Source organism: Engystomops pustulosus, chromosome 2 (assembly GCF_040894005.1).
Source record: "Engystomops pustulosus chromosome 2, aEngPut4.maternal, whole genome shotgun sequence".
NCBI classification, from domain to species: Eukaryota; Metazoa; Chordata; class Amphibia; order Anura; family Leptodactylidae; genus Engystomops; species Engystomops pustulosus.
In genome coordinates, this window is record NC_092412.1 from 250,470,500 (window position 1) to 250,495,578 (window position 25,079).

The 25,079-nt window shown below is 46.3% G+C and overlaps 1 protein-coding gene across 1 annotated transcript; it reads right to left on the reverse strand.

The window, feature by feature from the left end:
• Positions 1 to 469: 469 nt before the first annotated feature.
• RIPK4 (receptor interacting serine/threonine kinase 4) lies at positions 470 to 19,077 on the reverse strand. The gene is made up of 8 exons (XM_072138818.1): positions 18,798 to 19,077; positions 11,904 to 12,195; positions 8,459 to 8,607; positions 8,091 to 8,140; positions 6,974 to 7,132; positions 4,234 to 4,340; positions 3,807 to 4,059; positions 470 to 3,321 (listed from the first exon to the last, which is right to left on the reverse strand). The coding sequence occupies exons 1-8, from the start codon at positions 18,977 to 18,979 to the stop codon at positions 2,390 to 2,392; spliced, it is 2,124 nt and encodes a 707-aa protein (XP_071994919.1). The 5' UTR covers positions 18,980 to 19,077; the 3' UTR covers positions 470 to 2,389.
• Positions 19,078 to 25,079: the final 6,002 nt, after the last annotated feature.

The following is a 25,079-nucleotide window of genomic DNA, read 5'->3' on the forward strand; positions in this document are numbered from 1 at the left end:
GCTCTTTAACCCCTTCACGCTCTGTGGCGGCACTTAACATTTGGCGGCGCATGGGCTCCCTTAAGGAGTTTTCCCACAAAGACTTGCTGATCAGTGGGGGTCCCAGTGCTGAGACCCCCGAAGATCGCGAGAACGAGGAATCTGACGTGGATAGGGCCTAACTTGTCTTCGTAGGAAAATCCCGTTAAAGTCTACTTTTGGTGGTTGCCTTTAACTTTCTAAAAGCCTTGATGTCTCCTCAGATTAGTGAAGAGGCAACTGACCATAAACACTTGTTTGAGTGTGAATAAAGTTGGTTGAAAGCCAAATTGGCGGCCATGACACGTCCCAAATAATATGAAACATCAGTAGAAGTGGTAGATTTGGGAATCAGGTGCTCGAGGTTGGGCGACAACCTTAGTGGTAGCCGTATGCTGTCCATATCAGTTGTCAGTCCCTCGGGAATAGGTAGAACAAATTATGGAGACGGTTTAAATCCACAATAGTAAAATAGTTTATTTGTAAAAAATGACTATAATACAATGCAGAAAAGATGAAAAAATTTTCCATGAGTGTACTAAAACATACACGACTCATCCAGTCCACAATACAGTTCTGTCACAGAAAGAGTTCCATGCGGGTTACATGCCAGAGACGGGTTACACGTGATATACACAGTATATTCATAGCGTCTGTGTACATAGCATACAGTCCTATATACAAAAGTAGTAAAAAAAACATAAGAACAACATACGAGGTGCAAAGAAATCAAAAACTATCGGGATTTGCAATAGCAAACAGACATGTGACCTCCCAAATCAGAGCAAGGTAGGAGGCACAGTAATGGGCGAGGTCTTAATCTATAATTTGGTGATAGGGTGTTCCCCGGGCACAGCGAGCGAGCTGCCCAGTGGTATCCTTTAACTATTGCTGTACCAAAAACATTAGTAGGCAATGGTGTGGATACTAGAGGATTACAGTCACTGCGCAGGACATCCAATGGGATGTTGGGGGTACATCGGGAGGGGCGGATGTGTTACATGGAGTGTGAAGAAGAAGAGGGAAATGGGTAAGGGGGCAAATGGACAAATGTTGGTGGAGCTGCACTACCACGACCAACCTGAGGACAGGGGCAGCACTATTTTTGCATAGTTGGTTGCCATACTTTTCTAATTCTGGAGCACAAAACTTTGAGGACATGGCGTTTTTTCAGGAAGACAAAAATACTTCTGTACTAACCCCATAAATCAGAGCAAAACCTAAAATGTATTTCAGGTTTTTTTCCTTAAATAACATCAGCTCATGAGTCCAGTGTCTCTTACCCCACCACAATCTCTCATAAGGTAAGGCCTTATCTTTATGTGTAGGACAACTGCGGCATTACAAGATGGACATTCAAAAAAAACCATGGCTGTCCACTAGAGGTCCACCATTGTGGCTCTCACCAATCTCGACGAGCTTTGTATGTCCTAACAAGACTTATGGACAAACCTTGTTGTCCCGAGTCAACCCATGAATTAATGGAGATAATAATCTTGTGTGAATCTGGTCTTATAAAACCATGAACCCTGGAGAGATATCATGACTCACCAATGTAAACATACAATGAGGTCAGACCGATATCAAAGCTACTTGAGTAACTACCATATCAAGGTAGAACCCATAGACACATACCAACAAAACACACGGTGGGTTGCCCCATAAGGAGGAAATTGATGGGATGACCCACCTTTGTTTTGGATCAGGTCTTTCTTTAACCAAACTTGGGTCTCATTACCCATTTCGTTGGGTCAGGGCAATGCTTGACGAATATGTTTAGTGACCAGATTTGTAGAATAGCTAACCCGTGCTTCATAAAACCAAACCTGAGGCAATATACAAGTCAACCAAATCATGTAAGAGATCTCCAATGCCTCCATTAGCCTAATACCCCCTCACCCTTCACATAGGACAACGGACACAGGTAATACGGATCAACATGTAGGGGTTTGCAGTGTAGACGATGTTGGGCACCTGATAGTGGTCATTGACCATACAAGTGTTGCATATTTGTTCATATATTACATTTGTTGAAGGCTCTCAACCCCAACATAGAAAAGTCCATGTGTTCACCGTCCAGTTACAACTGAACAATTCAGAAATGTTTAAAACAAATCAATATCCACCCTAAAAAACAGGACATTGTAGAGATCAAAACAAACGGTCCATTCATGTACAGATTTATGTCCATGTGGTCAATGACCCATTTGTAGGTAGCAACGTGAATATGTTATTTCCACCAAGATTTAGAACCAACCAAATCCAAACAAGATGATCAGTGATAACTTGGTTCCCGATTGAAATAATTGAGGAGAAGTGATCACCTTGTTATGGAACCCAAAAGGATTTTTATCAACCCTTCCATTTCATGTCATACATTTTCCTCAAATAAGATGGTATCCTCGCCACTGGGTTCTGATTTTGCATCCATCAGAAGTTTCAATGCAGAATAGTGGCGGTAGTGGCAGGCCAGGTCTAGGGCGGTATAACCCTCGGCTGTAGCGGCACGGATGTTGGCACCATGAAGGATGAGGAGCCGGGCCGTGCTGGTGTGACCTGTCTCGGCAGCAATGTGTAGAGGTGTCTTCAACTGCATGTTTGCAACATTCACATCACAACCAAGATCTACCAAGATCCGAGCCACTCGGTAGTGTCCTCGTTGTGCTGCTAAATGCAATGGTGTTCTTCCATCAGACGTCTGGCAATTGAGATTGGCCTTGCATTGCTTGGCGAGAAGCTTGACAATATTTAAATGACCTTGCCAGGCAGCGTAGTGCAAGGACACCCAGTTCTCCAGGCCCGGTACATTAATATCTGCACCTCGTCGGAGAAAAAGCCGGACAACGCTCTCCTGGCCATGTTGGCAAGCAATGTGAAGAGGTGTTCGACCTTTACTGTCAACCTCACTTAGAGAGGCATTCTTCTCCAAAAGCAATCGAGTTATGACCTCATCTCCATTCTGGGCAGAAAAGTGAAGAGCTGTGAAGAGATCTTCATCCTTGGCATTGATGTTGATCTTCTTTGACAGGAGAAGTTCCACGATGCCTTTAAGTTTCTTTTCGGAAGCAATGTGAAGTGGGGTGGAACCCTTTAGGTTGGTCATGTTGGGGTTTGCATTGTAGAGGAGAAGCATCTTGGCACATTCCTCCTGTCCAGCCTCAACTGCTAAGTGAAGGAGACTGGACCTTCCTTCCAGGATCAACTCAACATCTTGAGGTTGGAGAATCTTCAGAAGCTTGGCATTGTCACCGTTCACAATGGCATCAATAAGTTTCTTCTTCTGGATCTCTGTGGTACTAAGGTCTAAATTTGGATAGGAAAAAAATATATTTAAGAAAATATTTTAGCAAATAATAACATTCCAATAAATTAATTTATGGCAGGACTGCAGAAGAATTCAACCCAAGCCACCAGGTGAGCCTGTAGAGCTGGCCGAATCTGCTGTGAGGAACTATGTAATCAACATATCAAAGGAGGATCAATTTAAATAATATAGTCCAGATTGGAAAATTCCTTTAAGAATGGAGACCACCGTAGCAATTAAACAATCTCTATAGGTCCAGCTTGACCAACGGTAGCCAGACGCATTTGATGGACGTCCATCCACTTGGGACCACTCGGCCAGGATGTCAATGGACTTTGCTGTTGTGGCTCATACAGTAAGTCTATATTTTTGGGGTTATCCCTATCACGAGCATGAAATGTTTTGCATTGTCACAATTTGGAGGTCCATACTACGTCATTGCCAACATACCACATCAATAATGTTATTGTCTACACCAACTTACCTTCTACTGACCCATCTTTTTCAAAGGACAAGTTGAGGGAACCTCTGGATGAGAAGGCAGAGTCAATGGAGGAGATTCCGGATAGGCGCTTATCACTGGGTGCAAGCTCTGGCTCCGAAACGCTGTGACATAAGCTCTCTGGCTCTTCCATAGTTTGTGAAATCCCAGAATCCAGTTGAGACAACAGCTCGGAGAGACTGTAGTCTTTATCATACATTGGATATCCTTTCGGTTCTGACTGGTTGCCCAAACCCTTAAAATTTCCAATAAAAAACCAAGAAGAAATTAGTACGGAATGGATTAAAAATTTGCAACTTTATGGCCAATTCTACCAAGTAACACTCACAATCCACACCCCCATTATAGGCACATTTGCATAAGCCCCTCCTATTTCAAGTCTATTTGATGGGACAATCCCTGATCATACCTGTTCTTTCGTGTTTGCTGATGCCTGGTCCACCGATTCTTGACCCGTCCCTGAAATGGCTTCATCTTCATGTTTTGTACATAACATCTCAGTCTCGGATGTGATTTCTAGTGGAAAAAAATAGGAAATACAATGGCCATAAACTCCCGGTGTCCATTATTTTTTCAGGATGTATTTATGACTTGTGACATGGAGGGAGTGCTCAGTACTCCAGGGTATTGGTGTTGGGTATGGATATGGGAGAGGGTCATGGGTATGGGTGTTATCAATAGGCTGTTTGTTGGCCAAGGCCATGGAGGGAACTCAAACCTATCACTGGAATCCAACTTTCATCCCCCTAACTCTCTGACAACCTCGCAAGATAAGGTTGAAGATGACCCATTGTCCACACTTGCCCAAAAGTTGGTGATCCGATAACAGAGGAAGGAAATTTTAGTCACCCTGATAACCCCTTTAGAAGAGGCATTTGTAGACTTTTGCAACCATTTGTTAATGAAACACTGCAAAAACTTTACCGTTTTGTGTACACAGCTCCAAAGCAATGCCTAACATCTCCACAATTACAGACTACAAACCCCTTTAAAGCCAAATTCTGAGATTATGCGTTACTCCATTCTAAAGAAAAGTGGAAGAGGGAAGAGAATAACTAGATCAGACTACACCGGTTCACTTTGTAGTCTGTAACCATGGAGATGCAACCATGTGATCCGTATACAAGAAACGGTAAGAGATTTGAAAACAAGACTATTTGCAAAGTTGTTATATATTTTTTTTATTGTAGACCTAGTTGTCTAAGTACACATACCCTTTAAGAAGGGCTAAGCTATGTGTAAATTACAACCTTTCAGCCTGGCTGATCAGTAAGACTTTCAGAACATGTCGCTGAAAACTTTAGACTATTGCAACATGGACATTCCTGAAACACAAGAGGCGCACTGTCAGGACTTGTAGTTGTGGATCCGCCACATTCCGGACTGTGAGAATCAGATACAAAAGTTCAGCCTTAAACTTCCTGCGAGTGCGAAAAAAAAACATGCAAAAAAAACAACAATGCAGCGACCGCATCCAGCACAAGCTATATATATTTATACATACTAAACAAACTCCAGAGGTCAACGTGAAGAATGTCTATACTTTGCTCTGGTTAGATGCCAGTCACATTTATTTTTCCCTCAATACAAGGAAATAGGAAGACATGATGTGATTGGGTAATCTGCTGTACGTAGTGCCCTGCCAGGACCTTTCTCTTTAGTGACATGAACACATGGGGCCCATGAAACACGAATGCTTGTAGCCTAATCTGCTGACTGATATGACATCTACATGACTTATCAAGATTGATAGACATTACTTGGTCACATATGAACCAAACTGAGAAAGTTCTGAGCGAATAAAAACAAAAACTTTCCGGTTATTGAGCAACAATACAAAATGATAAAATACTGGCTGCCCATTGGTTAGATCGTAGGAAGGTGAGTACATGATTGCGTGGCTTTTTGCAAAAAGATAGAGGAAGACCTTAAAATTTGGTAATGTAGGTAGTGTCCTGCCAGGACCTTTCTTCTCAATTACTTTAGCAGAAACGGGTATAGGAGGAGAACATGAATCATGCAGACTTGGCCAAGTTTGATACAGCCTTATACATATCCAAGTCTGCATGATTCATGTTCTCCTCCTATATCCGTTTCTGCTAAAGTAATTGAGAAGAAAGGTCCTGGCAGGGCTCTACCTAATTCAGTTACATTGTCTACATGCACTTTCTTCCGGTAACTTTTTCCACTTTCATAGGAAGATTTCAAGTAGGAAAAACTTGGATAGGTATAAGGCTGCATCAAACTTGGCCAAGTTTTTCCTACCTGAAACCTTCCTATGAAAGTGGAAAAATTTACCGGAAGAAAGTGCATGTAGACAATGTAACTGAATTAGGTAGAGCCCTGCCAGGACCTTTCTTCTCAATTACATTAGCAGAAACAGGGGGTAGGAGGAGACCATGAATCATGCAGACTTGGATATGTACGAGGCTGCATCAAACTTGGCCAGGAAGAAAGTGCATGTAGACAATGTAACTGAATTAGCTAGTGTCCTGCCAGGACCTTTCTCCTCAATGACATTATCAGTAATGGGGTATGAATAACCCACGGATCATGCAGGCTGGGAAGATATCTGTGAGAGCTGCAGCTACTGGATGAGGTATGGCAAGTCATACATAAAAATACAAAAAAAAAAAAAACTTTACGGTTACAGAGTCCCGTAAAAATTCTTAAAAAAATTACTTGTGTATCCATTGTATTTGTAGGTGCAGATGTCTCCCAAATATCTATTTTTTGGGGGGGAAAAAATCTAGCCTATTTTGTGAATTTTCCTCTTGGGCGGGGCTTAACTCTGTTAAAGGGGATGGTCTCTTTGTGTTACCTTGCGTTCCATGACAGCCAGTCCTTCTTCAGAAACCCCGACCATGCATAAAATTTAGTGGTGGTCATTACGCCCAAAATGTAGTATTGTAAGATGGGAATTTCAATTAATGATGGGTTAGGTCCTCCAATGTGGACTTTACTTTCGAGAAACCAACCCTTTGGATAACTTAAAACAATGGGGTCCAGAGCAGGAGATCATCACATTTCATGACCGATTTGGACATAGAGGATGAGGTTGGTTCGATGAGACCTCCTTGATATGAGAACCATAGTCCTGTATGAAGTCCTGTATACACCTTAACCCCTCAACTTTGGCATTGTCCTACCTTGAAATGTTGGCCGTTTGTTGGGCTTGTCCTGCCAGCACTGCTGCATCAGTTTTATCATGTCCTCACATTGCTGGGGCCGAGCTCTGGGTATCTGTGATAGGTCGGGACGTAGACCACCTCCCACTTTCACCATGATATGCAAAATGTTTTTCTCGTCTACAAAAGTAAAAATAAAAAAAAAAATTAATAAAAATGTAAAAACAAACTCTAAAAATTTCACAAAAATCCTCACAATCCGCCAACACATCTCCTGCCCACGCACAACACGTAAAATCTCCCTGCGAGTGCTATGTGCCTCGGCTTGTAGATACACGACCTGTGCAGGGTGTCACTCTACACAACTAGGTCAGCTCCACAATCTTTGGAGACTAAACAAAAAAAAAAAAACACAAGCACAAAAAGATCGTAAAAGCAAACAAAAACGCTACAAAAATAGAAAAAAAATTTGTGTTTTTATAGCCTGTCCCTCTCATCTTCTACTGTAGAGTCTGGAGATATCTGCGCCTGATTCTTATCAACTAACATAACTTGTCGGAAGATGATGTCTCAGATTGTTTGTCTAAGGGTCTTAATACCTTATACACTCCTTGGAAAAATTTCCTTGGGTTTAAAGAGTCACCAAATCCAAAATCCTGACTAGCTCACATGATTCCTGCTGTGCCCCCAATCAATTTGGTGTCCGTTTTATAAAAATCCGTCCACCCGTTCAAAAGATATGACCCCCAGAAGTTTGTACGTGAGTTAGTACTTCTGTGTCAAATGGGCGGTAACCGTTTATTTCGACTTTAGAAAAGGTTACTGCCTTCTTGGCTAATATGAGCTTATTCATACAAAAACTTCCGGGGGCAATATCTTATGAACGGTTAGTCGGATTTTAATAAAACAAACACCAAATTGATCGGGGGGACCGTGGCAATCAGATAAGTTATGTCATTAGGTCGTTTGCACATGATGAATCTAAAAGCTCTAACACTTTGTAATGTACTTGGTGTTTCAATTCTTCAGGATTTATATGAATTGCCTGATTTGCAATTGTAGATGCAGCCACTGGACAAGGATGGCTAAAATAACATTTCATATATGTTTAGACAAAGATCTAGGTGCAATGACTTACCTGCAAAGGGCTTCTGCTGTGTGAGGATGCCCCAAACGACAATGGCAAAACTGAAAGTGGAAAAAAAAAAAAAAAATCATGAAAACTTCAAAAAACCCAAAGATTAAGAAGTAGGAAATGACTGCACATGAAACATGCCTCCAAGTATCCGCCAAACTAAAACTAAAAATAAGTTTGGAAATTTTTGAAAAAGTTTATGTTAACAGATGACATAACCGCCTCCCAAGAGACATCTATGACTGAACATGAACATCTATGACTGTATGTAAGAGTCGGTGTGGAAGGGTTAAAATAAATTAAAAAAAAAAAAAAAATTTATGCCATTTTGGGGCCACTCAGCGATTTCAGGAAACATATTGGGCACTCACCTGTACACGTCGTGCTTGGTGTCGAAGCTTCTGTTCTTCTCCTTGAAGCGCTCGGGTGGGAGGTAAGCGATGGTTCCACAGATCCCGTCCAAGCTCAACTCATGGGAATTAGAGAGGCCGTTCCACTTGGCCAGTCCGAAATCAGAGATCTACAATGACCAGAAGAGGAGTTATATGAGAAGGACAATCCAAAAAGGTGAAACGTAACAAGTTCAGTAGATTCAAGATGTTGTTTGATAGCTCAAGAAATTAGACCTTGTACAACCACCAAATCCTTACTAGAGGATCAGTGATTAAGGCATGTCTGTAGTAGACAACCAACACCCTATTGCCCGACCACCCTGGAAGCAGAGCCCCGGACACCCTGGAAGCAGAGCCCCGGACACCCTGGAAGCAGAGCCCCGGACACCCTGGAAGCAGAGCCCCGGACACCCTGGAAGCAGAGCCCCGGACACCCTGGAAGCAGAGCCCCGGACACCCTGGAAGCAGAGCCCCGGACACCCTGGAAGCAGAGCCCCGGACACCCTGGAAGCAGAGCCCCGGACACCCTGGAAGCAGAGCCCCGGACACCCTGGAAGCAGAGCCCCGGACACCCTGGAAGCAGAGCCCCGAACACCCTGGAAGCAGAGCCCCGGACACCCTGGAAGCAGAGCCCCGGACACCCTGGAAGCAGAGCCCCGGACACCCTGGAAGCAGAGCCCCGGACACCCTGGTCCCAGAGCCCAGCCCATGTTAGAGGTGTAGCTGGTTTGGGTGTAGTAGAACTGTAGCCCAAAACTAAAGAACTCTACTAAAAAGTTGCAAAATTATAGAACCTCCATTATAGGCCCCACCTACCAACCCCTCCCCAGTTGTATAGGGTCTACAGTCTACAATCTTTTAGGTTGATCCCATATTTATACGGAGTATTACTGACAAGTTCTCTGCTCCGTTACCGATGTTGTAAGTTGTTCTACCAGGAAAAGTTCCTTTCCAAACTGCTGATAGGTATGAAGGTCACAGAGGCCGCGGTGTGTACAGGGCGCCCAGGACCTGCAGGGACAAGTCTTATCACAAGCGGAAGAAGGTTGTTTTGTGTTGCAACACAAACTAATTCTGACCCCAAGAGTTGTGACTACACGGGCATAACAACAGGGCGAGACGGGTCACCGAGGGGAAAAACTGGTAGGGCACCATGAAAACAGCGCCACATCTGTCCACAAAGTGTGTGCATCCAAGCTCAGTGCACTTTCATGGAGCTGCAGTACCAAATGCAACCAACACACAGGGGTGGCGCTGTGTTTCCAAATGTGCCAGTTATGGTGGGGGCCAGGGGTTCTGATGCCAATGCTCTGAGCAGAATTGTGAGTAGAGGTGGTTGTCATTTCCCTTCTCTAATGCACAAGGAAGGATCTGGGGAGACCTCAAGACTTGAAGAAGGTTAAAGGAAACCACCAAAAATCTTTATAAAGGCTTGACCATACAGTACTGCAGCCAGTGTTCGTTATAGGCCCTGGAGAGCTGTGCACCTTCCTCCACATTGTACTGAGGGTGCGTCCTCACACTGCTGATCTCCTAACCCTTTGCATTGAATAGAATCAGCTTCTTACTTCGCTCTGAGTAAAAGCTGCATCAAACTTCTGGTTGGATACTACAGCATGGGTCAGATGCTGTGGAGTAGTTAAGTGCAAAGAGCTCAGACTACAACAGTGTGAGGACACCCCCCCACTGCATTTGGAGAAGCTATAAACCTGGAATAAAAAGAGAGCACAGAGCACAGCAGTGTGAGGACACACCCCCAGTACAATTCTGGAATATAAATATACTTATAATTTTCACAGTTCTGCTGCTACTAACAACATACACAAAGGTCTGTTTACACATCTCTCCAGGGATAATACATAAAACTGGCTGCCATCTGCATGGTCACACCTACTGTCAGATCCCTTTAAGGGAGCCTGCCCCTTGCCCTCACTACTTGTAGTGACTCATTACCCGGTTATTAAGTGGAGTGATAATTTTGAAGCATTCCTCTCATACCGATCTGGTTATAAAGCAGAGCGGCCGCCAGGACATGGCGTTACGTAAAAGCCAATATTACTGAACACAAGCAGAACTTGTCACTACACCGAGGGTTAGGGGTGCACAACCTCAACACAACTGGTTAACAAGGTCTACTCGTCTGGAGGCCGAAACCTGAACCTAGTACCAGGATGCAATACCGGACTCAGGGGAACCAAGGACCATGTGGTCAATTTTCCCCACAGTGACCCATCGAAGACCTTAGGTATAAGGTCCTCCAAAATTGGAGATGCTCTTTGTAAACATTCAGCACTATGGCCAAGAGATGAAGATCCTGGATAGAAGATCCACCATCTACTGAATCAACAGGACACAAACCATAAAGAAGGACCATTCCAGAAGCTATGGTCACCAGGCTTCTGAGATATGGTCACCAGGCTTCTGAGATATGGTCATCCTTGACCAGGAGACCCAAGATGAAGCATCTGGCCAAGTCTTTGTGAAAGATGTACAAGAGCTGAAGGTAGAACCCAAGACAAGACTAGTAACAAGAGGATAGAACTAAAGACTCCATAAATTGTGATGAGAAGACCAAGAGCCCCTCCAACCCCATTGACTAGAGAACAACATCAAAGAACCAAAACACTGTAATCCCAAGATCCTTGAAGAGCAGGACGAGACACGTCACCACCCTACATCAAATACGTTAAAAAGTGACGCAATAAGACCCTCAAAGTTCCTATTAGCAGCAACAACAAAAATCTGCAATTCAAAGCAAATATTATAAGCAATTATGAACTTCACGGCCTTGAGCTAGAAGATATTTAAAGGGATCTTTCACTTTTAACAACACACGTGCTGTAGGTGCCTCCATCCTGGAGGACACAGTGGAGGAGATAAAAAACTACACCATCAAAATAGGTGGGCCTGGTCTACATGAAGTGCCAGCACCTCCAGGGCAAGATCCTATTTGTAGACAACCCCTTTAATTTACTCCTGATGAAGACTAAAGACTCTCTTAAAACTGACACGTGGTCTAGTGATGATTTAGCTTATATAAAACCACCCTCGAAGGGTCCATAAGGGTCATTAAGAAGGAGGTTCATAGCTCATAGTTGATCCTAACCCCCTGTGAAATGTAGTAGAGCCCTAGAGACATAATTTGGAGCTCCTACAAAATTCAGGTTGTTTGAACTATGTATTATATTGGTATCTAGTATGTGGACCTGGCCTGGTTCTCGCCCCTGCACTTATTCTAGCCCCGCCCCTGCGGAGCTCAACTCCTTAGTTTTTGCTTAAATAGAGAGATAGCAAACAAGGTAAGTAGCAAAGGTCTTCAGCAGCTTCAGGCTACAATGTACAGACCCTTATTTTAACATTTTGTTTACACCCCACACCATGGTCATAAAGTTTTTGAAATCCAGCATGTGAACAGACCCCTTACCTTGACATGGTAATGTCCATCCAGCAGTATATTGGCGGGTTTCAGGTCAAGATGAAGAAGGGGAGGGTTCATACAATGGAGGAAGTTCATCCCCACCGCTGTCTCGTGAATTATCCTAAACCTCAGGTCCCATGGAAGACGTTCCGAGGCCAGGAGCTTCTCCAGAGATCCCGCCTCCATATACTCCATGACGAGACCGACTGGGTCACTGCAGATCCCATACACTGGTAAGATGCAACGAAATTTGGCCATCTCCATCTTCTTGGCCTCTTCGACCAGCTCAACACGTTCTCTGTGGGGTGGGGGGAAGAAGAAAGTTGAGGATTAAATAAACACGAAAATAATCTCTTTATTTTGGGATTTTTGGGGGGAATTTTTGTTTTCAAACCTGATCCCATGATACATGTTCCCCTTTTCAACTTTAAAAATCTATAATCGGCACAAAATATTGACAATTATAAAGGTTCATTGTCCCTTTAACCACATCAGGGTCAGATCATCTGTATATTTTGGCCGTATGTGACAGCTGCACGTCCTCCCATAGGTTCCCGTGGTGGATCTACAATCATCTCCAAAGCCCAAGGCTCTTTAAAATATTCATCAGCCAGGCAGGGCAGGTACAAAAAGTAATACTGAGATCCACCCAAAACACTTTCTCCCGGACTGCAAATAAAATTTGCAAACATTATTGGAAAAAAAAAAAAAAAACTTTGCATCTACAGCTCCCGTGCATCCTTATGGGTTCCCTTGGCAACAGACTACAAATAAAACCTGCAGTCACACTTGTATTTGCATCCTATCGTCTACCTAACACATATTCTGTAAGTTAGAAAGGGACAGAAAAAAAATGAGTATAAGGGGGAGGACCAGACTACATATTGTTTGCTTGTTGTCTGTTACCATAGGGACAACTTGGATACAACAAATCTGCCTGTGAGAACATGGACTCCTGCAGAGAGCGAATTTGGAAGATAAAATCCCATTTACTTGATTTAGAAGCAGTGATATGGCCTCATATCTTATGGTGGTACAAGGAATTTCATAATGTATAGGGTCCTGGGGGCCCGGGGGGTGTTAGGTTCTAAGAGAGGTCATTGTGGTGGTCACCAGGGCTCATAGTGACTGATATCTACACAAGAAGCAGGACGCTCCTGAGACGTCAGTCACAGGGGATGTTTGGGTCAGCAGAGGCGCCATCTAGGTGTGAAAATATCTGAAGATCATACAGGAAGCCTCTGCAGCGAGCTCCAGCCCGTATCTAACTGCTCGGATACATCCCGTATTCAGTTTACAAGGTGCAACTAATAGAGGATCAAGTGACCGTTACAGAACTACTAGAAGGAGACAAAGGAACGGAAAGCGGATAGATTACACCGCGCTCACAGTCACTGATCCGTACACGGTTACTGGAAGTCTGCGGCTCCTGGACACAGAGAGGTCACATGATGTCCCCGGGCCCCAAGCTAAAGCAGCACCAGACGGCACAGAGGTGTCACATGAAGCTCCAGGGGCCCCCGGACACAGAGGTGTCACATGAAGCTCCAGGGGCCCCCGGACACAGAGGTGTCACATGAAGCTCCAGGGGCCCCCCGGACACAGAGGGGTCACATGAAGCTCCAGGGGCCTCCCGGACACAGAGGTGTCACATGAAGCTCCAGGGGCCTCCCGGACACAGAGGTGTCACATGAAGCTCCAGGGGCCCCCCGGACACAGAGGTGTCCCATGAAGCTCCAGGGGCCCCCCGGACACAGAGGTGTCCCATGAAGCTCCAGGGGCCCCCCGGACACAGAGGTGTCCCATGAAGCTCCAGGGGCCTCCCGGACACAGAGGTGTCCCATGAAGCTCCAGGGGCCTCCCGGACACAGAGGTGTCCCATGAAGCTCCAGGGGCCTCCCGGACACAGAGGTGTCCCATGAAGCTCCAGGGGCCTCCCGGACACAGAGGTGTCCCATGAAGCTCCAGGGGCCTCCCGGACACAGAGGTGTCCCATGAAGCTCCAGGGGCCCCCCGGACACAGAGGTGTCCCATGAAGCTCCAGGGGCCCCCCGGACACAGAGGTGTCCCATGAAGCTCCAGGGGCCTCCCGGACACAGAGGTGTCCCATGAAGCTCCAGGGGCCTCCCGGACACAGAGGTGTCCCATGAAGCTCCAGGGGCCCCCCGGACACAGAGGTGTCCCATGAAGCTCCAGGGGCCCCCCGGACACAGAGGTGTCCCATGAAGCTCCAGGGGCCCCCCGGACACAGAGGTGTCCCATGAAGCTCCAGGGGCCTCCCGGACACAGAGGTGTCCCATGAAGCTCCAGGGGCCTCCCGGACACAGAGGTGTCCCATGAAGCTCCAGGGGCCCCCCGGACACAGAGGTGTCCCATGAAGCTCCAGGGGCCTCCCGGACACAGAGGTGTCCCATGAAGCTCCAGGGGCCTCCCGGACACAGAGGTGTCCCATGAAGCTCCAGGGGCCCCCCGGACACAGAGGTGTCCCATGAAGCTCCAGGGGCCCCCCGGACACAGAGGTGTCCCATGAAGCTCCAGGGGCCCCCCGGACACAGAGGTGTCCCATGAAGCTCCAGGGGCCCCCCGGACACAGAGGTGTCACATGAAGCTCCAGGGGCCCCCCGGACACAGAGGTGTCACATGAAGCTCCAGGGTCCCCCCGGACACAGAGGTGTCACATGAAGCTCCAGGGGCCCCCCGGACACAGAGGTGTCACATGAAGCTCCAGGGGCCCCCCGGACACAGAGGTGTCACATGAAGTTCCAGGGGCCCCCCGGACACAGAGGTGTCACATGAAGCTCCAGGGTCCCCCCGGACACAGAGGTGTCACATGAAGCTCCAGGGGCCCCCCGGACACAGAGGTGTCACATCATCCCATAGGCAATAATCAGTATCCCCCTATAGACAGGCAATGGCATTCTCAACATCTCTGCTTGCTGTCTACGAACAGAAACCATCTTGAAACTAATCAAAATGAATCCAGACCTAGTATTTATCGCAGCAGATATTTCGTTACAATGGCGTCTGGTCTGCACAATCCTTTGTAAACTGAACTATGTGGTGTGAGACATTCTACCTGCGCTGACACACTGTAGCAAACGATGAGGCTTAGGATTGTGAAAGGAGTAAGAACATGCAGAAGGGTGAGGGTTTCACATCCGCTGACAGCAAGCGGAGGTGGTGGAGAACAGATTGACCTTGCGGAACTTGACAAATTTACATATAATGGATACAATTTGCATAACAGGAGAGTGCTAGTCCCTGGGGGTCAGAGCATCTGCATTATAATCGGGACATGTAAATCTCTCTGTGTATGGGGATCACATCTCAGCAGGAGATTTAGGAAATTTGTGCCCCCCCCCCCCTCCTGTGCTTGCAGCCACATGCATCATCTGTACAGACGGGGAACAAGTCCGGACAGCCACCGGCTCCGTCATAGGAAGCTGTGCCACAAGGTGCCGGGGTCCCCACTATAAAATATATGGGGGATATCAGGGCCCATTGTATTAAATTGAGCCAAGCTGTAATACCACACACAACCTGAGAGCGGAGGTGGCGCTGTTTATTGACCGCTTTGTTTTTCTAATCTCGGATCACCCCTTTAAAAGTGTACAGAAGGTAGGGACTGGCGCCCCAAAAATCAAATGTTCTCTGGTGTTATCGCACGACACCAGGCAGTGAATGGAGTCATAGGATGCACGCAACACCAAATACGGGCACTGCTACCCCATTCTCATGATTAGTGGGGGTCCCAACAAACACCCAATGTCATCACAGAACTCTCCAGCGCTGGTAGTTTGTTACAATGTATTAGTTCATACGCCCCCAGAGCAGATAGATAGAGCACCAGCCCTCCCCTCCCCCTGATCATGGAGTAAGAAACATGAAAGTCTTCCAGGGAATTTGGCAGCGCTCCGGGGCACCAGCAAATCTGAAAATGACTTAATTGCTGCGGAGAATATGAGCTGCGGCACGAAGAGGAGCAGAATCCTACTAATTATCATCTTATAGACATCAAGGGGAGAGGGAGACACAATGGAAATACAAGGATAGCGCCCCCTCTGCTAGAAGAGGACAACACACATCACATGGGGGGTTACCAGAGCCCCTCCAACACCCTCCGAGAGATACAGTGTCTATACAAAGGCTTCATTCCACATAGGGAACCTATCAGCAGGTGTGACCATACAGACCGCACCCAGTGCTATGTATTGTCCCTGGAGAGATGTGTACTCAGACCTATGTGTATGTTGTTAGTAGCTGCAGGACTGTGATATATATATTTATGTTCCTGGATTGTACTGGGGGGTCCTCACACTGCTGTGCTCTGTGCAGCCAGAGTTAAGCCAGAGTAATCATCATACCTTGGATGTGTGCTGTTAGTAGCAGCAGGACTATGAAACATTGATTTATATTCAGGGATTATAGCTTCTAGGGCAAAACCAAAAAATACCCCAAAATAGAGCCTCTGCAACAACACATTCAGAATACCAAAAAAGAAAAAAACCAGAGGAGCAATGAATTCATATATATAAAATTAAATAATCTTTATTGAAAATACAAAGTTACAGCATATATACTCCCGGAATGGGAAAAAATAGTAAATATCATGTGAAGGGGACACGAGTAGCCCTAGATGGAAAGAGGGCAATACAGGAGACCAGTGGCCACCCCCGTAAGTGCAGAGTCTATATCATCTAATAAAAATTTACATGTGGTATAGTCATAATATTGGACTTAAGTACACTTTGGGCAAGAAAGTGGCAGTAGTGCAGTAAAAGGGTAAATACACCGCACACAGCGCTGGAGGTACCATCCAGTGCTGGTGAAAGAACGTCACAAACCTATTGCACACTTACCCGAGAACATACTGGATAGACACTAAACACTCCAGGGGAAGACCAAAGGACTTACATACAAATTCAACTTAAGAACAAACCTCCGGAACCTATCTTGTATGTAACCCGGGGACTTCCTGTATAGTGTCTCATGGCCATAATATATTCAATCCATAGGTGTGATAAGGTCATAGGGGTGTAAAAGTTGGGGGTCCCCAATTAGTTAGACAGAGGGGCCCAAGTTCTTGTCCTTAACCATGAGAGAGATATCAAAATATCTCTGCGCGGACTCCATTGCCCATCAAAGGACAAACTCAGCTCTGCTACACGTGTGAATATATAAAATGTATCTTATAAGATATTAATTAGCATTGAATTCTGGGAAATCCACGTCCCATCTGACTGCAGGTGTGGCAGGAACCACTAGTCTCAGCATGCCCCATCCTGAAGACTGACACCTCACGTTCATCCAATCACAGAGCTCTAAATATTCTAAGCCGCACCCACAGGATCTCCATATATGGTCATTTTTTTTTTTTCATTTTGGCTTTATTTACAATTACACAAAATCAACGATAAGTAAAACAAAATATTTATAATTTAGTTTCGAAATCTCTGAAATGATTGTAACGAACAAGTACAAATATAAGGTACCGTAGGTAGTGGGTAAAAAAGTTTTTATACATTAAGTTTTTTATACAAGTCAATTTAAGATAAAAAAAATTAAGTAAAAATTGAGGAGTTTTAAAAAAAAAAGTTATAAAACTATTAAAAAGAAGGAAATACATTCATAAAATATAAGTATCAATGAATGGAAAACATTCTAAAATAATAGAGAGAATAATATAATAAATAATATAAATGAAAACATTTCTATGTATAAAAATCTATAAATATGCAACGATTCAACTAGAAATAGGAAAAAATACATATTATGCAAAATATATAAATTTTTTATGTCTAATTATTATATTTTAGCTCCCATGTTTTGACCCTGGTCACGTCTGCGAGAGGCAGGTAATAGTAGAAGGGCAGAAGAAAAAACGCCGGATTTTACAATATACGTAATATTGATATTGCATGTACAGATGTAGCAGAGCTGAGTGCGTCGGTGGTCATGTATCACAATATTTGGTTTTCTGTAATAAGATTGTAGGTAAATAGATAAAACCGCAATAAAGGTTGGATGACAAACTCAGCTCTGCTACATCTGTGTCCTGATCGCTGCCAGGAGACCAGGACATAGTGCGGCTGCGCTTGTTTACCTTCATTACCTGACAGCGACAACATACCCCGACCTGGGAATAGCACGCGGCGCTAAACCTGGGGGCTGCATCAGGGTCTCACTGACTCATAGCATCGCCTGCTGCGGGACAAGCTCGGCTCTGCTGCGGGACAAGCTCGGCTCTGCTGCGGGACAAGCTCGGCTCTGCTGCGGGACAAGCTCGGCTCTGCTGCGGGACAAGCTCGGCTCTGCTGCGGGACAAGCTCGGCTCTGCTGCGGGACAAGCTCGGCTCTGCTGCGGGACAAGCTCGGCTCTGCTGCGGGACAAGCTCGGCTCTGCTGCGGGACAAGCTCGGCTCTGCTGCGGCACAAGCTCGGCTCTGCTGCGGCACAAGCTCGGCTCTGCTGCGGCACAAGCTCGGCTCTGCTGCGGCACAAGCTCGGCTCTGCTGCGGCACAAGCTCGGCTATGCTACATCTGCTCAAATTTATGACATATCATAACAACCCAGGCATAAACACGATCCTCGCTGACAGCCAACCAAGCCCTTAAAGGGGCCATGGCATAACCACTACACCACTTAGTGTAAAAGGGATCGGAGGGTTAATGATCCCTTTTTCGGATCTTCTCTAGTCGCCGTTCACAAAAATTCCAACAATTGCTCGATATTAATAAATTAACCAAAGTCCATCAAAACCACCATCAGCACAGCCCCTGCTCCAAACCCTGCCAAAGCTGCACCCTACTCCCCCTGCATGTAACGCATCTTTTCCACAAATACAATGTTGCGTTGCACAAATAGTAACAAGCAGTATTAACCCCGCGGCTGCCACTCACTTCTCATCCACATGCAGGCTGGGGGGGCACTTGATGGCCAGCCACGTCTTCCAGGAGATGTGTTTCACCTTGTAGACTTGTCCAAAGCCTCCGGATCCGATCTTCTCCCATCCACAAAACTCTTTGGAGTCAAAGGTCCTGAGCAGCCCCATGTCCCAGGGGGAAGAGGCCTCCTTGTCCATGGTGCTGCTCCCTGCGTCCCCCCTGTGTGTGTGGAGCCCTCAGCTCCTGCCCAGGTGAATAAGGTGTGTTCTGGGCCTGACATCATTTCCTGACTGTCTCTACCTTTACTCCTCTAGGGCTCACAGGAGTTTGATTCCAGGGGTTTGGTGCTGCCTCCTAGTGGGGACTCTGCGCCGCTGCATCTGATATTGTTACATTGTTGCAAGTTAATCAAAATATGGAAACATTTTATAAAGATTCTGCTGCTGTCCAGCTACAAACCCAGAACTACATGTGTCAGATCTGTACCGGACCCCCAATTATAATGTATTGTCTATAATATTGGTCTCTTCATATTTGGTGGCTCTGCTGCACCCCATGAGTAGTCATGTAGTAGACAGGGGATATGGACCTGGTTCTGAATGTCACTGGTGCGGGGAGCAATAGGACAACCCATCCATACACCCCATTAAAGGGATACCCCCATGTATGGATATGCCCTCGCCCCATGATAAATGAGGGTCTCCCCTCTCTATGTATCCGCAGGGCTGGGCTGCAGTTCTCTGCTCAGCAGGTTTGGGGGCGCCATAGATTCTCACAATCAGTGGGAGACCCAGGGATCAAATCCCGACACATTGGAAGATGCAAGATGGAAAAACCATTTTAAGGGATAAGCCCACCATAGAGGGGTGTAGCACAGCTTTAGACCCCCCAGTATTAGAACCAAAGTCAATTATAAGGGAGACTTCTATTAGGTAGACAGTGCCGTTCTCTATGTAGTGGTCAGACCAGGTTACTGCACATCAGCTATTTCTTTGAGATGCAATGACTCAGTTCAGCCACTACACAGAGAGCGGCGCTGTCTGCTACCTGTTCCATTCTCTGTTTAGCAGAGAAAAGCAGAATTTTGGCGCCGCTGGGTGTCGGACCCCACTAATCAGATATCAATCATTATATTTTGAGTCTGGTAAATTCCTTTAAGCCATAGAGACAAGTATCTTCTTATATAATGGTCATCTATGGCCTCAGCTGCACAGTCGGGGGTAACTATAGGTGAAGTCGGGGTAACAAATCCACCCTCTACCCTATAAGAAGATCACAGTAATCAGGGGACCCCATATTTCTGGTAAATTTGGGTCCCAATGCAGTGATAGTGACACTACAGATAGGGGGCGCCACTACGGGAAAGTGAGTTCATCAGGGACATGAGAAGAAATGTTATCAGGAGGATGTGACAATGGGATGAGACGCCTCATCTCCACATCAAAGCCTCCACTTCACTGACAACAAGGAGGACAAGTGTCTGGCTGAGGAGCTGCGAACCCATAACGAGTGTCTGATAGATCCTGTGCCTGACTACAATGGTCACACTCCCTCCCTTGTCCTGATCCGAGGGGGGGGAAACCTGATCAACTCCACTAATTGTCCTCCGGAGCGAGCAAACAATGGAGTGTGGCGCTGCGTACAGGTTACATGAGGTCACACAGAAGGATAAGATTTGTGTTTGTTTCTAGGAACAGCGCCACTCTTGTCTACAGGTCGCATCTGGTATTGCAGTTCGGTGTCGCCAAGTGATACAAAGGCTCCACAAAATAGCCAAAAAAATACTCATAAAACTGATAAAATACATTTTGCACATTGCAGATTGCAGCGCCACCCCTGACTATGGGCTGTGTGTGGTATTGCGGATCAGATTGTATGCAGCGCCACCCCTGACTATGGGCTGTGAGTGGTATTGCGGATCAGATTGTATGCAGCGCCACCCCTGACTATGGGCTGTGAGTGGTATTGCAGGTCAGATTGTATGCAGCGCCACCCCTGACTATGGGCTGTGTGTGGTATTGCGGATCAGATTGTATGTAGCGCCACCCCTGACTATGGGCTGTGAGTGGTATTGCAGGTCAGATTGTATGCAGCGCCACCCCTGACTATGGGCTGTGTGTGGTATTGCGGATCAGATTGTATGTAGCGCCACCCCTGACTATGGGCTGTGTGTGGAATTGCGGATCAGATTGTATGCAGCGCCACCCCTGACTATGGGCTGTGTGTGGTATTGCGGATCAGATTGTATGCAGCGCCACCCCTGACTATGGGCTGTGAGTGGTATTGCGGATCAGATTGTATGCAGCGCCACCCCTGACTATGGGCTTTGAGTGGTATTGCGGATCAGATTGTATGTAGCGCCACCCCTGACTATGGGATGTGTGGTATTGTGGATCAGATTGTATGCAGCGCCACCCATGACTATGGGCTGTGAGTGGTATTGCAGGTCAGATTGTATGCAGCGCCACCCCTGACTATGGGCTGTGTGTGGTATTGCGGATTAGATGGTATGCAGCGCCACCCGTGACTATGGACGGTGTGTGGTATTGCGGATTAGATGGTATGCAGCGCCACCCCTGGCTATGGGCTGTGTGTGGTATTGCGGATTAGATTGTATGCAGCGCCACCCGTGACTATGGACGGTGTGTGGTATTGCGGATTAGATGGTATGCAGCACCACCCCTGACTATGGACGGTGTGTGGTATTGCGGATTAGATGGTATGCAGCGCCACCCCTGGCTATGGGCTGTGTGTGGTATTGCGGATCAGATTGTATGCAGCGCCACCCCTGACTATGGGATGTGTGGTATTGTGGATCAGATTGCATGCAGCGCCACCCCTGACTATGGGCTGTGTGTGGTATTGCGGATCAGATTGTATGTAGCGCCACCCGTGACTATGGACGGTGTGTGGTATTGCGGATAAGATGGTATGTAGCGCCACCCCTGACTATGGGCTGTGTGTGGTATTGCGGATCAGATTGTATGCAGCGCCACCCCTGACTATGGGATGTGTGGTATTGTGGATCAGATTGCATGCAGCGCCACCCCTGGCTATGGGCTGTGAGTGGTATTGCGGATCAGATTGTATGTAGCGCCACCCCTGACTATGGGCTGTGTGTGGTATTGCGGATCAGATTGTATGTAGCGCCACCCCTGACTATGGGCTGTGTGTGGTATTGCGGATCAGATTGTATGTAGCGCCACCCCTGACTATGGGCTGTGTGTGGTATTGCGGATCAGATTGTATGCAGCGCCACCCCTGACTATGGGCTGTGAGTGGTATTGCAGGTCAGATTGTATGCAGCGCCACCCCTGACTATGGGCTGTGTGTGGTATTGCGGATCAGATTGTATGCAGCGCCACCCCTGACTATGGGCTGTGAGTGGTATTGCGGATCAGATTGTATGTAGCGCCACCCCTGACTATGGGCTGTGAGTGGTATTGCGGATCAGATTGTATGCAGCGCCACCCCTGACTATGGGCTGTGAGTGGTATTGCAGGTCAGATTGTATGCAGCGCCACCCCTGACTATGGGCTGTGAGTGGTATTGCGGATCAGTTTGCATGCAGCGCCACCCCTGACTATGGGCTGTGAGTGGTATTGCGGATCAGATTGTATGTAGCGCCACCGCTGACTATGGGCTGTGTGTGGTATTGCAGGTCAGATTGTATGTAGCGCCACCCCTGACTATGGACGGTGTGTGGTATTGCGGATCAGTTTGTATGCAGCGCCACCCCTGGCTATGGGCTGTGAGTGGTATTGCAGGTCAGATTGTATGTAGCGCCACCCCTGGCTATGGGCTGTGTTTGGTATTGCAGATCAGATTGTATGCAGCGCCACCCCTGACTATGGGCTGTGTCTGGTATTGCGGATCAGATTGTATGCAGCGCCACCCCTGACTATGGGCTGTGTGTGGTATTGCGGATCAGATTGTATGCAGCTAATGGGAAGCTGTGACCTGCCAGACAGAATACAGAACACCACAAGTTTAGTTACAATGTAATTCAGAAGCAATGGCACCACGCCGGATAATCAGATTCTGGATAACTGGACGGTCACAGGACGTTCAGGGAATATGTGAGACTTTCCGGATTACTGGATGGACAAAGAGATGTATAGAGGATAGATGATGGAGCCCGGTGCTGATCACGTGCCAGACTTTCTGGATTACTGGATGATCATAGAGAAGACTATGGGCAATAAATTGCAGTTATGTGCTGGAAACATAACAGATTATCAGATTTTCTGGATTAGCAGATGGTTATAGCAAATGGTTTGGATAATTATGTGCAGGAAACAGACAGACTATGAGAATTTCTGGATTATTGGATTATTATAGAGTGGAAATTTATACTGTAGTTTTGTGCTCGTATCAGACTCTCTGGATTATTGGATGGTTATAGAGAAGTATAGAGACAATACGTGTCTGCGGAGGTGCCGGACTATCAGACTCTCTGGATTATTGGATGGTTATAGAGAAGTATAGAGACAATACGTGTCTGCGGAGGTGCCGGACTATCAGACTCTCTGGATTATTGGATGGTTATAGAGAAGTATAGAGACAATACGTGTCTGCGGAGGTGCCGGACTATCAGACTCTCTGGATTATTGGATGGTTATAGAGAAGTATAGAGACAATACGTGTCTGCGGAGGTGCCGGACTATCAGACTCTCTGGATTATTGGATGGTTATAGAGAAGTATAGAGACAATACGTGTCTGCGGAGGTGCCGGACTATCAGACTCTCTGGATTATTGGATGGTTATAGAGAAGTATAGAGACAATACGTGTCTGCGGAGGTGCCGGACTATCAGACTCTCTGGATTATTGGATGGTTATAGAGAAGTATAGAGACAATACGTGTCTGCGGAGGTGCCAGACTATCAGACTCTGGATTATTGGATGGTTATAGTGAAGTATAGAGACAATACGTGTCTGCGGAGGTCCCGGACTATCAGACTCTGGATTATTGGATGGTTATAGAGAAGTATAGAGACAATACGTGTCTGCGGAGGTGCCAGACTATCAGACTCTGGATTATTGGATGGTTATAGTGAAGTATAGAGACAATACGTGTCTGCGGAGGTCCCGGACTATCAGACTCTGGATTATTGGATGGTTATAGAGAAGTATAGAGACAATACGTGTCTGCGGAGGTGCCGGACTATCAGACTCTCTGGATTATTGGATGGTTATAGAGAAGTATAGAGACAATACGTGTCTGCAAAGGTGCCGGACTATCAGACTCTCTGGATTATTGGATGGTTATAGAGAAGTATAGAGACAATACGTGTCTGCGGAGGTGCCGGACTATCAGACTCTCTGGATTATTGGATGGTTATAGAGAAGTATAGAGACAATACGTGTCTGCGGAGGTGCCGGACTATCAGACTCTCTGGATTATTGGATGGTTATAGAGAAGTATAGAGACAATACGTGTCTGCGGAGGTGCCGGACTATCAGACTCTCTGGATTATTGGATGTATTTGCACTGTATATATGAAGGGGTTACAATGTTTGATGAGACTGATAATCTGTAATTTATTTAATCACTAACAATACGTTGAGGGGCATCAATCATTACCGGACCCCCGGACAATGGCGAACTATCAGATTGGACACAATGCATGACTGCGGGGGCAATCTAGATGTGGACAAAACCTTGAAGGATTGAATTAGTTGTCTACAGGAGAGGAGAGGGGTCATAACTTATTTGTGTATTGGATAATCGGGGTCTGTATTTTGGAGACTTCTTGGGGGGCTTTATACTCTATATTAAGGGATTTTTTTGGGTTTGTTATAGTTTAGGGGGTCTGTACTTTATACTGGGATCGGGAGGTATTTAGTTATAGGGTCTCGTGTCCTCTCTGTTTATTAATGGACATCTACCATTCGGATGAAAGACTAGGAAAATGAGTCTGAGGGGCTTCAGTCTCTATTAAAACCTATGGAGCCTGGAGCCCCTCAGGCTCATTTGCATACAGCCCTTCATCCTTGTGGTAGACGCCTTTTAATGGGGGGAACATGAAGAAGGGGGTTATTTCTAGTAATTCAGGTTCTTGAGGGCGTGTCCTAAGTAAATGGGCGGGGCATTAGACATATATAAATAGATGATATACACAGCAGATGTGATGACAGGAAGCAGAGGTGTCATAATACCGGGCACCAGGTTCTCCGCCGCGTCCTGTCTGATGCTTCAGTATTGGAAATTCCCGAAGCGACAGTCTGCAGGGTGACAGTCACCATGACAGGAGCCGTCGCCTCGGGGACCAAGGACCAGAATAGAACAGAAGGC

What these genes read in the sequence shown, in the direction of transcription:
- RIPK4 (XM_072138818.1), bottom strand. Translation starts at nt 18,979, where the DNA reads ATGGACAAGGAGGCCTCTTCCCCCTGGGACATGGGGCTGCTCAGGACC. An exon ending in ATGGACATTACCATGTCAAG is followed by an intron (nt 8,608 to 11,903) that starts GTAAGGGGTCTG and finishes TGGTCATTGTAG; the next exon opens with ATCTCTGATTTCGGACTGGC. An exon ending in ACCAAGCACGACGTGTACAG is followed by an intron (nt 8,141 to 8,458) that starts GTGAGTGCCCAA and finishes TTCCACTTTCAG; the next exon opens with TTTTGCCATTGTCGTTTGGG.